At 36.2% G+C, this 16,820-nt stretch overlaps 1 protein-coding gene across 2 annotated transcripts in view; it reads left to right on the top strand.

The window, feature by feature from the left end:
* Nucleotides 1-16,820, top strand: part of NAA25 (N-alpha-acetyltransferase 25, NatB auxiliary subunit) — a 73,760-nt gene that overhangs the window by 39,929 nt on the left and 17,011 nt on the right. For both annotated transcript variants that reach the window (XM_067700613.1, XM_067700612.1), the window contains exons 14-20: nucleotides 2,177-2,357; nucleotides 3,048-3,147; nucleotides 8,158-8,309; nucleotides 8,849-8,974; nucleotides 13,042-13,285; nucleotides 13,712-13,835; nucleotides 15,240-15,305. In XM_067700613.1, the coding sequence (XP_067556714.1) occupies nucleotides 2,177-2,357; nucleotides 3,048-3,147; nucleotides 8,158-8,309; nucleotides 8,849-8,974; nucleotides 13,042-13,285; nucleotides 13,712-13,835; nucleotides 15,240-15,305 (993 nt within the window). The remainder of the gene's footprint in view (nucleotides 1-2,176; nucleotides 2,358-3,047; nucleotides 3,148-8,157; nucleotides 8,310-8,848; nucleotides 8,975-13,041; nucleotides 13,286-13,711; nucleotides 13,836-15,239; nucleotides 15,306-16,820) is intronic.

Genomic DNA, 16,820 nt, shown 5'->3' with positions numbered 1-16,820 from the left:
TTAAGAAGAGCATTTTAAGGTTAAATTGATGATGCTCTCAAATATTTTTTGCAAAAAAGCATTTCTTTATGATTGTGCTACAAAAATAAAATGGGGAGTGAAGGATGCCATTTTTTCTCCTCTAGTTTTATTGAGCTATAATTGATACATTACATTGTATTAGTTTAAGGTATACAATATAGTGATACATTGTATTAGTTTAAGGTATACAATATAGTGATATATCGCAAAATGATTACCACAATAAGTTTAGTTAAAGTCCATTACCTCACATAGCTACTTTTTTTTCCCTTGTGATGAGAACTATTAACATCTACTCTCTTAGCAACTTTGAAATACACAGTACAGTGTGGTTAACTGTAGTCACCATACTGTACATTATATCCCCAGAATTTATTTATCTTATATCTTTTTATTATATCATTTTGTTATATTATAAAATTTGATTTAAAAAATTCTGTCCCCCAAATCCTCATCAACCCTCGATGCTCTTTGATTTGGCATAGAGTTGTAGTTATATTCTAAATTTTGCAAAATAAAATAAGATGATAAATGTCATCATAATGTTGGGTTTAATAGTTCAGAAGTGTAAATTAAACCTTTTTTTTTTTTTTACTATTTACTTTGAAATTTTGTTTCTATTTAAAAGAGATCTTCAAGAAGTTTTTTAAAAAAATTCTGGTATTGGTTATCCTTGAATAAGTAGGACTTAAAAAATTATCTATTATCTATAATTGTCCAACTATCTCTTCTACTCAATTCTGAACCTCTTGAGGCCTGGAACCACCTATGACTCTTATCTTTGGGTGTTATATCTAGTGTTACTGCAGAGTTTAGGTCACTGAGTGTTGAATTAAATAAAATTATGATTGTGAAGACCAGGGAGCAACATGGGAAAACACAAAATCGGGTGTATGCCATGATTACTACTGTGTAAAATTGTGCTGCAAAAATAAAATAGGGAGTGAAGGATGTCATTTTTTCTCCTCTCGTTTTATTGAGCTATAATTGATACATAGTAACGTTATGTATACATAATTGATAGTTCAAAAGCAGTACATTAATCACAATGGTAGTTTGAGTAGATCATGGGTGGTTTACGTAGTTTAGGTAGGATTATGGATGATATTTATCTAAATCCCCAATTTTTGGTTATGTCTTGTTTCTTTTGGAAAAAAGCATATAGAATATAATTTTAAAAGCTCAGTGCATGGAGCTTTTTTGTTTTTTTGAGGGGGAGCTTTTTATTTTAGCTGTTTTTTCTAACTGTAAAAGTAGCTCGTAAAAATTTGGCAAATGGTTTATTTTAATCTCGCTTTTCCAACTTCCAAAAGACTAACATTTTTGCATATTTCCTTCTCTCTTTCTCTGTGAATGTTTTAAATACTTGAGATGAACTCTTCATACTAGTTTGAATTCTGTACGTTTTACTGATCATTATTGCATAATTATTTTCCCTTGCTGTTAAAAACTCCTTGTTAACGTTAAATGGCTGTATGGTGTTTCCCTGTGTGGGTGTAACTACAGTTTACTTAATCATCCCCCCATTATTAGTACAGTGAATGTTTTTGTATATAAAGCTTTATCTGCATTTCATATTATTTTCTTCAGATAATTTCATAAAAGAGAAATTACTTTTTCTTTAAGAATATTGATGCATGTAACGTTTTGAATTTTAGTAGGCCAAAAATGTGTATCATTTTAGTTTGGTTATTAATGAGCAGTTCTTTTTTCAAATATTAGTTGACATCTGTTAGTAGAGTTACATGTGGAAGAAAAATGATGTCAAGAGAAAGCATCTGTCTGGGGTCTTGTAGAGAAAATCCTGTACTGGGAAGGTTGGTGGATTCTACTTCTCCTTCAAAGTCCATCTCTTCTCAGAATCTAGGATCCTGTGAGATTCCAGACTTCTCTTTAAGACCTGGCAGCTCAAAGTTTGCATCATTTTTGCAGATGCAGGTTTAAGAACTGAGGTAACTATTGAGGGACTGTCTTTTCAGGGAAATTCCCTATTTTGGTTACAGGTGTGTATCTAAAATTTGTTCTCTGCCACCCAACCACATCCTTAGAATACTTAGGGGAGGTGATGGTGTCAGTTAGTTTTTATTTTTTATTTTTGAGAAACCCCCATTTGCTGTCAAGGTCTGTGGATAATGCTGTTATATTTTGGTTCTAGGTGATGAGACCGCTGTGTGGCAGGCCCTGACTTTGCTGGAAGAGGGACTAACTCACAGCCCTTCCAATGCTCAATTCAAATTGCTGCTTGTTCGAATCTACTGTATGCTGGGGGCATTTGAACCGGTGGTGGATCTGTATTCCAGCCTTGATGCTAAGCATATCCAGCATGACACCATTGGGTTGGTAGTATATACTCTGAATAATGAGCAGCCAGCTACAGCAGTGTGGGGTCCTCATATATGGAATTCTTAACATTTTGATTTTAGCAGAAAAGTTGTTCCCGGTATTAAGCTTTGTAGATTAATCACCTGTTATGACCCATTGCAAAGCAGAAAGAGTTTTATCTTTCTCAGCATTTTGTGGTAATTTCAAATGTGTACAATTTAGAAATGGTTAAAAAAAAAAGTTTTTCCCAGATACAGGTAACAGTTATATACTTTGAACTCTTTTTCTTAGCACACATTGTTTTCAAGTCTTTACTTCTGCCTTGCAGTTGAGGTTGACACTTGTATGTTGACCCCAGAGATCCTTTGAATTTGTATTTTGACTATTCTTTGTGATGAATCAAGGGTATTTTCTCTGTGTCCTGTAGAGCTGTTTTAGGAAGACAATATTCTGTTCTCTAACAACTTGTGTTCCATTAATCATCTGAGTGTAAGAAAGCATGGCATAGAGCTTTAGGTCTCCCACAAAACTGAATTAACTTTGCTGTTTTTTAAAATTTGATTCTGTGAATTAGATCATTTCTATGGCCGCATGTTTTAACTTTTCGTATGCTTAGCTGTTTTTCTACCATAGTAATTTGAAGTGTAGTATTTGATACTAGAGGTGGGTAGGTATAACCTTTTTTTTCTTTCCTTCCGACCTAGTTACCTTTTGACCCGATACGCCGAATCCCTAGGTCAGTATGCTGCTGCATCCCAGTCCTGTAACTTCGCGCTCAGGTTTTTCCACTCCAACCAGAAAGATGTAAGTGAAAAAAAATTTTATTTTTTAATATGGTCTTGGCCTGCTGAAAGAACATGATTCAGAGAGCATCTTCCCTCGGGTCACAAGTACACATATTAAGGTGCACCACGCTGTACTCACATGTGCCCTTAGTCTATAGCTTACTGGCCAAGGCTGTTAGGTAGAGGTAAGGAGTTTTTGTGTTTGTTCGTAAGGGTATGTTTAATAGAATCCATAAGAAGGTGCATTTAAAACTGGGTATTAGCAGAATATGAAGTGCCTCTTAGGTCTGTGTTTTAATCTCTAAGAGACTTTCTAAGGGTATAAGAAATAGCCCATAAGAGTGTATAGCCTGGGATGCCATATATGATTTTGCGATAGCAGTTGTTCTCGCTTACTTTTATTGATTTCTGAAGTTGATAACCACCATGTTCTTTATCAACAGAGTATACTTATCTTTTCTTACAATTATAAAATTGACCAATTCAGGACACTTTAAGAAACTTAGGTCAGTAGTATGTTTTTTAAAGTAACAATAAATAAGATAGAGCTTTTATGTGCCATAATGAAAGGATGGGATTTGCGCCATATTTTTCACTGCAAGCAGATGTGATCTCCACTTGTCAGTTAAGCAGAAATTATTGTGGAAAAAGTATATGGTCTCTACTCAGTCGAGGTATGTAAAACCATCCAGGAACATATGTGGAGATAAGGTGCCTCTCTACAGTGGTCACACTACCTGCTTGCTTCTCATGTGCTTCTAAGACTCATCACCTGGAATTTCGCCATGCCAGGTATCTGCCCATAGTGTTCCATTTTTCATGGTCTGACAGCAACTAAGAAACTTGGCAAGGAAGCTGGTTTCTGAGGTTCTTCTTGGCAAAGCACTCATGAGGATTTTTTAAAAAACCCATTTGTAAATATGACTGCTATACCTAATTTATCTTCCATCTAATTCTTTAAGCTTGTGTTAAATAGAAAGCTGGGACAGGGCAAAAGCATTTCTGACCAATAGAATATAGGTTTATTGTTCTCATCTTGCAATAATTATATTCTGACACACTTCAGGTCATGGCCTAGAGGGCTGGTGTAGCACGGGGTTGTGATCTTTGCATCATCAGTTGGCTTTTGAGCTCTATCCCTTTCCACCCATGGCTCCACTTCCCAACAGTGATTGTATCTCTGTTCAAACCTCATTTTGTGCCCTAGCTTCTGATCAGGGAGAGACAGAAGTGGGCATCAGCGTTTAAACATATTGCTCAGAAGCTGCTAGCCTGGCTTCACTGTCAGAAGGGCATCTCTAGGACCTTGGTTCTAAAATCTCTTAGCATAAGTGGGCAGTTGAGTTATAAATCTGTGAGTTTTCACTGTATATTCAAGTATCTGTGCTTGAGAAAAACAAATATCGTATATTAATGCATGTATGTTGAATCTGAAAAAATTGGTATAGACGATCTTGTTTCCAAAGCAGATATAGAGACATAGACATGGATACCAAGGGGGAATGGGGGAGCGTGGGATGAATTGGGAGATTGGGATTGACATATCTACACTATTGATACTATGTATAAAATAGATAACTAATGACAACCTACTGTATAGCACAGGGAACTCTACTCAGTGCTCCGTGGTGACCTAAATGGGAAGGAAATCCAAAAAAGAGGGGATATATGTGTACATATAGCTGATTCACTTAGCTGTACAGTAGAAACTAACACAACATTGTAAAGCAACTATACTCCAATAAAAATTTAAAAAAAAAAAAAGTATCCATGCTTGCCCTTCTCTGTTTTCAAGAAGTTTCACTAACTGAGGAAAAAATCAAAAGAAAAGTGTATTTCAAATCTCATTATTCTGGCTCTGATTACTGTGTTTCTAAGGAAGAGGTTAAGTAAACATTTGATATAGTGAAGAATCCTTTTCAAACTTTTGTTTCTCAAATAGCTTGATGTGGATGTGGGGGGTAAATAAGGGATTAATCCAAGCCTGGTGTTTGGTTTTACTCCAGTTTTCAGTCATCCAGCATTCTAGAAGAACTATATTGTTCGTGAGTTGGTCAATAAAGGCACATTATTTTATACTAATAAAAATCAAGCTTTAATTTTTCTTCCCACAAATACTGTGTCTGAGGAAGTGTTTTGAAAACCACACACACACACACACACACACACACACACACACACACACACACACACACACACACACACACACACACACACACACACACGAAAGTATTGTAATAGGGAAAGGAGATCCCCAGGAGTGATATGAGAGGGCATGTTGTCCTCAGTGGCTTTTTGTATCTTTGTTTGATATTTTGCTGATGGTTGTGTGTGACAGGAGTGACTAATTCATCTGAATGTATGTGATGCTGAAGCTGATAAAAGTAAAGCATTTTATTAATCTGGGACTAGGACTCTCTGCTTGAAATTTATTTTTATTACTACTAACTAAGAAAACAGCTATTTAATCACATTAAAGTAGATAACTGGGGAGAGAGCATGGAGGGGGCTAGGTTCTGGAGGTAAAAGCAAAACACAGTACAGCAAGGAAAACATACTTTAAACCGTAATGCCCAGCCCAAGTCCCAGAATAGGAAAATGGAGACTGTGGTGTGGACTGTTTCCTACAGGAGTTTGAAGCTAAGAAAGATCACGATTGTAGTGTTACACTGTATGTGTTAAACCTTCTGATAGTATTAGAAATACATCTCTGGAAAGCTAAAGCTCTATGCTCTACATCTTTTATTCTTGGTAGTTTTTGGCACCCCCAGATGGTTTTTCCTTGAGTGACTGATGTATTTCAATTACCAACTAGCTCTTTGAAAGAACATCTACTCCTTAAATGGAAATCTGCTTTGTAAGGCTTTGTGCTATGGGATTGAAAGTTGTATTTGGAAGGTCGATGTAGGGGTTTTCTTTTTGGAAAGGTCGTTGTCTGCTGTCATCTTATTTGGAATAGAGTTTTATAATATAAAACTAGAGTTTAGATTTACATATCTCCAAAAGTAACTTCCATGTTCGTACTTTAAAAAAAATTGCCTTTACAAGTCTGCATTTTAGGTATTCATGAAGATCATTATTCAAGGGTTTGATGTCCATGTATTTCGCTAATTTTTACAGTGACCAGGGTTCATTTCAGGAATCCATATGGGATCTCAATAGCCTCATTGGTGCATAAATGAGTAGAAATGGGTACAGACAACATTCTCTGATATTCAGAAGTCTTTAAAGTACCCATGGCTTCCAGTTTTGCCTGCAGTTCCAATAGGTCGTTGTTTCTTCAAATCATGGTGCTTCCTCAGTCTGTCCTATTGGTAGCTGCCCAGGCCCTTTTCTAGCTCTGCAGTGATACTTTACTGCAGTATTAAAGGAGGACTATCTTAAAAAAAGAAGCCAGAGAACTATAGTTGCCTTCTTAGTTTGTTAAAGGACTGCATTCCTTTTTTGTGGCCCCTTATTTTTCTCTTGCCTTTTTTCTAAAGTGGTATTCCATGGACCACTCAGAAGTTAAAACTTCCTCTGCACTTGGTAAGGCTGAGTTCTTTCCTTTAACCATAGTATATTTTGGAACTGTAATTAATAAATTTGATTGGAATCACCAAAGTCAAATTTTTATCCTGATTAGTTGCTGGATCATATGTTACTAACCAGCCGTTTTTTTCAAACTGTAAGGTCCTGTTGCAAGGACTGTTGGTAAACCTTGCTATGTTTTCCAAACCAAGAGGCCATTGGATAGGCATATGTGTTTAGGGTATCCTGGCCTCTTCTTGACTGAGCGTATCACTGTCCTTTAATCAAGCTAGAAGGTACACTTGAGCTTTTTCAGATAGTCCTTCTTTAAACCTGCAGGATCACAAGTAATCTTTTTAATTTTCTTGTGTCCGTCCGTCTTTAATTTCTCCAGATACTGCAGGCAAACAGCTCGCCGAGGTGTCCCATGGGGGTTTAAAAGCCGCATCGAATGCAGTTGAATTAGCGCCCGTGGCGCAATCCCGCGGCCTGAAATGAACCCTGCGAGGCTGTGTATCAGAGGGTATGTTGTTGACTATTGGCCTATTTTCCTATTGGGCAAATTATTCGGTCATAATGGAGATGGGGGCAGAGCTGACTGAGGCTGTGCAAAAAGACTGTCTTTTCTAGAAAGGATCTTTGGGGGCAGACATCAACTTTGAGTTTAGTACTTTACTTAGCCCAAAAGGGTGCCCTTCTGACTTCCGATCCTGATGGCGTAGGCCCACACCCATGAAATGTTCTTCCCTGAGATTTTCTTCTGTTGTGCCAGAATTTCTGTTTAGGATTCTTTATCTTGCCTCTGTTCATGTTTCATCTGTATATATGTATTAATCTAATTAAAGCACATGTGGTGTATGTTATGGGATTTTCTAGCATAGTAGTTTGGATGGACAGGTAACCTGGTTTTTGCATTTTCTGTCCTCAGAATGGATGATGACATGAATTTTTATAGGTCTTTTGTTTGGTGTCTTCTATCTTGATGCAATACACATATTCCTATGTTTGTGATATATTATTCAGAAGTAAACAAAACCAGGGAGCAGCCTGTCTTTTTTCTGAAGGACAGTAATTTTTATTTGTGGTGGTGGTGGGATGGTTATATTATTCTGGTATTTTGGGAACTTTGTATAAAACAAAGTTTATCTTAGATGCAGAAAAACATGGAGTAATATCCCTTCCACAATGGCACTAACCAAAACCTTGACTGATGTGGTATAACAAAACCTTCAGTCCTGTTGAAATGAACATAACTGCTAGGAGAAAGTCTACATGGTGGTAGCAGCAGCTAAATATTATTAGTAGTAATATTACTGAAGAAGACATTTGACTCCAGTATAGGATAGAAGAAAAATATCATTTTTAAAAGCTGATATTCTGTTTGGTGACCAAGAACTTTAAAGATTAGATTCAACATCTTAATTTTAGTTTGAGTGTTGTTTTGTTTTGTCTGGCAAGGTATGTCTTCGTTACCTGACATGTGAAATGTTTATACCAAGGTGATGTCTTTCCTTCCCAGACCTCAGAATATATTATTCAAGCTTACAAATATGGTGCATTTGAGAAGATCCCAGAGTTTATCGCTTTTAGGAACAGGCTGAATAATTCTCTTCATTTTGCACAAGTCCGTACTGAACGGATGTTGTTAGACCTTCTACTTGAAGCAAATGTGTAAGTATTGCACAAGAGCTAATAAGGAACTAAGAGATTAGATCAGATGCTGAGAGCCATTAATGGGCCTCATGGGTGTCATTAGCGGGCTTAAGCTAAAGAAAAATGGGAAAAAAAAAATGTAGGAGGGGACAGGGAAGAAAGGGGAAGGTGCCTGTCATGGGGAATGATAGGGTACTGCCAGCACCATCCCAGGTTCCATACAGAAACCAGCTAGGCCATGGTCATCATCCCTGGCCCATATTATGTTTACAAGCTTCCCCATACCCTGCAAACATGGGATTTCAGGAATTAATGCTGATGAACTTTATTTTGGTTGGGCCTCCAGATGCCTTTCTTTTGCTGTGTAGCAGGCCAGAACCAGTGCTTGGTTCTATTTCACGTTATATGAGCTTTTACTTCCTAATATTAAATAAAGCCTTCCTTTCTTCTTTCACTCTTTCCTTTTCTCTCTTTCTAGTAAAACAAAGTCCTGGCTAACATGTTTTCATGACTATTTTATTATTGAATAATACTTAAATAAATTTTCATTATCACAGATCAACCAGCTTAGCAGAAAGTATAAAGTCAATGAATCTTCGGCCAGAAGAAGATGACATTCCATGGGAAGCCTTGCGAGACAACAGAGACTTAAATGTTTTCTTTAGCTGGGATCCAAAAGACAGGTAACTTGAATTTAACCCCAAGCAATTTATTTTTAAAGAATCAAGATGAATTTAAGAGTTTTATATATTATATTATATATTATGTATATATAATAACATTTTTATTGTAGGGATCAGAAAATATAGGTAAGCCAAAGGAAGAAAAGAAAACCTCACCCCTATGTTGAGATTACTGGTTAATCTAAAAGTTAATTCCTCCTTCACAGCATACATGAAAACAGATTCCAGATGGATTAAAGGTTATATGTTAAAACTTAGAAGAAAATATAAAAAATATTTTTAAATGGTTGGGACAGTCTTTCTCAGCATTACATCAGATCTGGAAACAAAGGATTTGACCTGTAAATATTAGTCTTCTATATAGAAGTAAATTTGTTAACAAGTTCTAGAGGTATCTGGTAAATTGGTAAATTTCTTCATATATATTAATATCCTTCACATATACAGAGAACTCAATAAATCAATAAGAAGAAGATAAATGAAAAACAAATGGGGCAAAGGGTTTAATAGGAAATTAAAGAAATGTACTTTACAGCAATAAAGATTTGTATTTTAATCTATCAGACGAAGATTTAACCTATCCCATAAAAAAAGATTAATCCTTGTTCTCAGCTAGGTTATGGGAAAGTGGTTGTTGTGAGTTTATATGGCAGTAAAATTTATATAACCTTTCTATAGGGAATTTTAGTTATATGTATCAAGATTGAAAAGGCTGTGTACCATTTAATTCAGGAGAACCACTTCTAGGAAAGTGGAAACTAAGGAATAAGTGCACAAGTATGCAGAGACATGTATAGAAGGTAGTTCTGAATATGCTGTAATTTGGGGGCTGCCAAGACTACATTCAGTGATTTGCCAGGACTCATGGGATTCTACATGTAGTTGGACTCACAACTAAGTTGTTTTATAACAAAAGGATACATGATAGGATCAGCAAAGGGAAAGACATACAGGTGGAGTTCAGAAAACTCCATGCACAAACTTGCAGTGTTCTCTCCCTCCTATGAAGGAATATACTGAGCGTGTGCTCCTTTTTCCAGCAGCAAAAAATGCGGTATTTCTGTGCAATATTTCTGCCCAGAGAAGCCCATTAAAGATTTGGTGCCCAAGGTTTTCATCGGCTGGTGATGTAGGCACCCTCAGTCTATCTAGCATGTACCAATATTTCAGACTCCCAGAAGGAAAGCACTGTTCACCCTTAACCACATAATTTGTATGAACAATCTAGGCAGGTGAGCCACTCTTGTCATTTAGGGAATGGTTGGCCTGCTAGGTTCCCAGACATCAGACAAGGGCCAACCTTGCAAGTAGGCCCTTCTGAAGATAATAGCCTCACGGTTGCTATGTTAACTTTTTTTTTTTTAAAGAATATTTGGTGGGGGGATTATTTATTTATTTATTTGTTTGTTTTATTTTTGACTGTGTTGGGTCTTCGTTGCTGTGTGTGGGCTTTCTCTAGTTGTGGTGAGTGGGGGCTACTCTTGGTTGCAGTGAGTAGGCTTCTCACTGTCATGGCTTCTCTTGTTGTGGAGCACGGGCTTTAGGCACGCAGGCTTTAGTAGTTGCGGCACGTAGGCTCAGTAGTTGTGGCTCATGGACTCTAGAGCACAGGTTCAGTAGTTGTGGTGCACAGGCTTAGTTGCTCCGTGGCATGTGGGATCTTCCCAGAACAGGGCTCAAACCCATGTCTCCTGCATTGGCAGGCAGATTCTTAACCACTGCACCACAAGGCAAGCCCTGTGTTAACTGTTTTCTGTACACACTGTCATAAAAAGATGCAGTTTGCAAAATAGTATAAACACTGTGAACCCATTTTATCTGTTTAAAGTATATTACATAAATATTTGTAGTTCATTTTCGTATATCGTATTGCAAAAGTCTGAAAGGATCTATACCAAGCATGTTAATATTGTGGGTTCTCCATCATTAGTAATATTGTAGTTATGAGTTGTTGACATTTCCCTTATAAACTTTTTTTTTTTTTTTTTTTTTGCGGTACGCGGGCCTCTCACTGTTGTGGCCTCTCCCGTTGCGGAGCACAAGCTCCGGACGAGCAGGCTCAGCGGCCATGGCTTACGGGCCCAGCCGCTCCGTGGCATGTGGGATCTTCCCGGACCGGGGCACGAACCCGTGTCCCCTGCATCGGCAGGCGGACTCTCAACCACTGCGCCACTAGGGAAGCCCTCCGTTATAAACTTTAATTTTGAATTGTTTATGCAGAATAACTGGATTTATGTTGTGTTAGGCTGAAAGTTGACAATTTTGGCTACCATTTGTGGATTTTGACTTAGATTCATTATGCATATCAGAATCTTTTTTTATAAGAGCATGGAAAAACATTTGTTGTAAACTGCTCTTTAACAAAGAATATTTAGTTTTTTTAAACATAAAGTTTGACTGGCAGTTAATAGTGTGAAGCAGATCATATTTGTATTGATTGAAAATGAAACTTAGAAACTTAGGTTTTAAAATCTAATTTAAAATCTAGTGACAGTGCTTAGCTTACTATTATTTATCATTTGAATCATCTAAATTTAGTGAGAATATTAATTGAGAATGTTTTTCTTTCTAATTTTTATACTCTGTAAATCACGGCCTTAAAAATAATAATGCATAATGAAACAATTCCAACATGAAAAGTGTTTTTTACTTTTGTTACATAAAAATAATTTGAGTGCTTACTTAATATACCTTGAGTGGTTATCTAGTAAATCACTAAATAGATGGTATCACTCAACAAATAATGTTATTATTTTCTGAAGGAATAAAGATTTCCAGTCATTAAACAAAAACTAAATAATCAAGTGTTCTGTATCAGGAATTCTAAATATGCCTTTCTAAGATCGTTTTTATGTGTCATTTTTACCCTGAAAGTTTTAACTAATTGAAGTGATCGTTCAAAATAAATTTTAGAAAACTTAGGATAGCATGGATTCTGTTCCTATAACAGAATCTCAGTGGAATATTTCTCCCAAGACTAATACAAATTTAATCTGATTTTTTTAAGACTTTGTTAGCTTCCATTTAAATGATAGTATAGGGACTTACCTGGAAATCAGGTCCAATGGTTAAGACTCCACCTTCCAATGCAGGGGGTGCGGGTTTGATCCCTGGTGAGGGGTGCACATGCTGCGGGGCGCAGCCAAAAATTTTAAAAAAAAGGAAAAAAAAGATAGTACAAGCATATACTCTTTGGGAACATTTTTTGTTCTTCAGACAAACAGAAGTGATTTTAATAAGGCTTAATAATATTTAATGGCAAGCTTCTGTTCTATTTTAAAAATCTAGTCTTTTGACCACTTTGACTTTTTAAATACATGACATCTTTACCAAGTACACTGAAGGTCTATTATAGGGAGAACTGGTTGGGAGAAAATAAAAGTTTTGATTGTAAGTCATTCATTTAATTAAAAAACATTGCAAATACTGCATGTTGTTATTTATATAAAATCAGATAAAGGACATTCTTGTCAGGTTCCAAAATTTGTATATACTTTTAGGTCATAAGAGTTAATAGTTTTATTTATTACTTTGTAGATTATGTTATTTATGTGTGAAACAAAGCAGGAAAATATATTGAGAAAGAATTTGTTTATGGAGGAGTTTTTTAATGTGTTACATTTCTTAAATGTAAACATATATTTCTAATGCGTACTTAAGTAATGTTTAAGGAAACCAAAGTAATGCATTGTTGTGCATGTTGGCAGTCAAAAATAAAACCATTTTGGTGGTTAAAAAATATATATATATTGTGGGTTCTTGGTTATCAGGTCCCGTTTTCCTTTTACTTTTTTTACTTTTCTGTCATTTGAATTTTTTATATTATGTATTTTATCATCAGAAAAATGAATCTCATGTGAGGGGAAAACGACCTGTTAGGTAGGTTATCTTTCCCATTTTATGGATACCGAAATGGGGACTTGGACTGTTTTGGTTTGTCCAAGATCATTCAGCTATTAAATGACAGCTGAGACCATTCAAAGGCGTCTTGACTGATGAAAGTGAACTTTGAAAGCTTTAAAGTTAACATGAATAAAATGGATGGTTTGTGGATGTTTCTTTTTAAGGGATGTTTCTGAAGAACATAAGAAACTTTCCTTGGAGGAGGAGACAATGTGGTTAAGAATCCGTTCCTTAACCTTGAGGCTGATCAGTGGACTTCCAAGTCTTAACCATTCTGTTGGGCCAGAGAACTCAGAGAAGACCACTGAGAATGGAGTATCCTCCCGGATTGATATTTTCCGTTTGCTCCTTCAACAGCTGGAGGTGGCCCTGGAGACGGGAAAGCGATTTATTGAGAAGGACATTCAGGTATCATCAGTGCGTATTTACAATCAAAGCTGCAATAATATGTACTGTCTTTTTGAAAATAGGAATTGGGGATGGGTGAGTAGTAAAGAACAGTATTTTGTCCCACTTTATGGCATCTACAGGAAAAAGACAAACTTTTTAAACTTGGGGAATTGCAGATGCTTCCTCAGTATCCAAATTGGATAGTGAGGAAAAGCAAAATAGCTTTTTTGTGATGGTAAACTTTTTAATACCTGTCAACAAATTAATACAGCGTTTCTGTTTTCACCATAATGATTTGGTTATTATTAGCTTGCTGATCAGTGCTTTGTAACTTAATCATGGAGATAGATTTTTATCCAGTTCCTTGTTTTCTCATTTTGTATTTTATGAATTTAAATTTCAGTGGATTTAAAGAACATTTAAAGAACTTTTTTTCCTTTCCAGTATCCTTTCCTTGGTCCTGTACCTACCAGAATGGCTGGATTCTTTAATTCTGGCTGTTCTCAGTGTCAGACCAGCTCTTTTTATCTTGTTAGTGATATTTATGAGCTGGACATCAATGGTTTAGGTAAGTGTATACTTGCATGAGTATGTTTACAGCGTCTTTGTCACTGAAAACTTAGTAAATGCAACAAAATATCTATAACCTCACATATTTGGAAAAATTTGGAGGAGATGGGAGGTGGAAGCTGTTCTGGAATCTCTGGTTTGCTATACAAGAAAGTCCATTAAACAGTTTACAAAATAATGTTTAGAAGCTTAAGTCCATTCCATATTTTTTTTTAATCCGCCCTGCTGCGCCCCCCACACCCCACCCCCGCACCTCTAAATGCTGCTCACTCCCTTTCCCTCATTTTCCCACTTTTGTTTTAAGTCTCTTCCATATTTAAAATCATTTTTTAGGGCCAAAAGTTGAAGAAATCCTTGATTTGTTGAAATATTGTTGGATTTCAAGTTGAATTCTTTTCATTCATTCATTTAAAAATTTTTTTTAAATTGAAGTATAGTTGATTTACAATGTTATGTTAGTTTCTGGTGTACAGCAAAGTGATTCAGTTATACCTGTATATATATACATGTATTTTCATATTCTTTTCCATTCTGGTTTATGATAGGATACTGAATATAGTTCCCTGTGCTATGCAGTAGGACCTTGTTGTTTATCTGTTTTATGTCTAGTAGTTTGTATCTGCTAATTCCAAACTCCTAATTTATCCCTCCCTCATTCCCCTTTGATAACCATAAATTTGTTTTCTATGTCTGTGAGTCTGTTTCTGTTTTATAAATAACTTCATTTGTATCAGATTAAATTCTTTACTTAAAAATGAAGGCCTAGGGACTTCCCTGGTGGTCCAGTGGGTAAGGCTCTGTGCTCCCAATGCAGGGGGCCGGGGTTTGATCCCTGGTTGGGGAACTAGATCCTGCATGCATGCCGCAACTAAGAGTTTGCATGCCACAACTAAGAAGTCTGCATGCTGCAACTAAAGATCCCGCATGCCACAACAAAGACCTGGTGCGGCCAAAATAAATAAATAAATATTTAAAAAAAGAAAGACGAAGGCCTAAACTTCGTAGAGAAAAGATTTTTTTCTAAGCTGTCAACCCAGCGAGAGTCACAAATACCATATAGGTCATGTTTTTTTGTTTGTGTTTTGTTTTTCACAAGTCATAAGGCTTGTGGATCCTGTCATTTAGAGTATTTGAAACACATAGATTTCTGGTCCTCCTAGAGAATCTTAGGTAGTGCTTTTGGCAGAACAGTAATTAATACCTTTCTTTGCCTTTTTTCTTTCCCTTTCTCTTTCCTTTTCTCCTTTTCCTGTCCTTCATCTTTCTCTCAGTAATGGAATTTAGAGGCCTGTGGGTCTTAAGAGAAAACAAAATGTCCTTGCCTATGCTTCCAGGTATTGGTCTTGCTTCTTTATCTTACTAAAAATTGAATTGAAAGTTTTTCATTGTGTTTCAATTTTAGAGGATACAATGGAGATCCAGGAGCGAGTAGAGAATAGTCTTAAGTCTTTACTAGAACAGTTAAAAGGTAAGTGGTCTTACTGTGGATTCCCATATTGTATCTGATTGTCTGACAATAGCTCATTTTTTCATAGAAACTTGCAAGAGGTTTTGAAAAATAATAATACACACGTTTTTGGTATTTTTAAAGACTTTGTTTCTAACTTTAAAAAGTTTTGATTACAAAAGTAGTAGACACCTATTGTAAAACAGTACACAAGTGGGTATGGTCTTTTCCCCTTTCCCAGCCCCATTCCTGCAGAAGTAAGTAGGTACATGCTGTTGGCACTTTGCAGTCTGTATTTCTACATACCACCTAAACAGTCATATGTGTGTGTATGGAAATACATAGTAGTGATTTTTAAAAAAAATATATGAAAAGGTATAATACATGCTTTTCTGGCTTTAATTATTTGTTATCTTGGACATTTTACCATGACAGTTATATACACACCCCATTTGTTTTAAGGGCTGCATAATATTCCACAGTATTGTATCAGTGTACCAGATTTATTTATATGCTCTGAGTACATAATATATTATGCATAACAATGATGACATAAATATCTTGGGACACAATTGTTTGGGTACTTATTTGAGTATTTCCTTGGGGTTAAATTCCTAGCAATGAAATTATTTGGTAAAGAATATACATATGCATTTTCTTTTAACTCTCTCAAATACTTAAAAAAATTATTATTATTTTATTTAACTATAGTTGATTTACAATACTGTGTTAGTTTCAGGTGTACAGCTTCAGATTCTTTTCCATTATAGATTATTGTGCATTTTAAATCTATAAGGGTCTTTCTTTTTAGGAGCCTAAAAAGTCTTTTTATTTTGTTGCTCAAATGAAGACTGAGAATTAAAAGATGATCAGGATTATGAGAATAAAACCTGGTACTTGTTATGAAGGTGCATTTCTACCATGCACATTGGTCTTTTAGTCTATAATGGCACAAGTTCTTTTAAACCATCCACTTGAAGTCATATTTTTATTGTGCCAATGGCCTATCTCTGGAAAGGCGTAGCTGGTGTTTATTTATTTTTTAAACAGTTATCCCATATTTTATTTTATTTATTTTTTAAAAATTATTTATTTATTTATTTGGTTGCGCTGGGTCTTAGTTGCGGCAGGCAGCCTCCTTAGTTGTGGCTCACAGGCTCCTTAGTTGCAGCACGTGGACTTCCTTAGTTGTGGCATGTGAACTCTTAATTGCGGCGTGCATGTGGGATCTAGTTCCCTGACCATGGATTAACCCAGGCCACCTGCACTGGAAGTGTGGAGTCTTAACCACTGGACCACCAGGGAAGTCCCCGTAGCTGGTGTTTAGACCCTAGAATATATAATTTATAAGTCTGCCTTTTATGTTTTGAAGACAATAGAGCAGTAGTTGTGTGGCTTTTTAAAGAGCTTAAAATAGGGCTTCCCTGATGGCACAGTGGTTGGGAGTCTGCCTCCCAATGCAGGGGACACAGGTTCAAGCCCTGGTCCAGGAAGATCCCACATGCTGCGGAGCAGCTAAGTCCATGAGCCACAACT

This window comes from Pseudorca crassidens, chromosome 12 (assembly GCF_039906515.1).
Source record: "Pseudorca crassidens isolate mPseCra1 chromosome 12, mPseCra1.hap1, whole genome shotgun sequence".
Classification (NCBI taxonomy): Eukaryota; Metazoa; Chordata; class Mammalia; order Artiodactyla; family Delphinidae; genus Pseudorca; species Pseudorca crassidens.
Note: the sequence above shows the minus strand (reverse complement) of the source record. Positions and strands in the feature narration are given on the sequence as shown.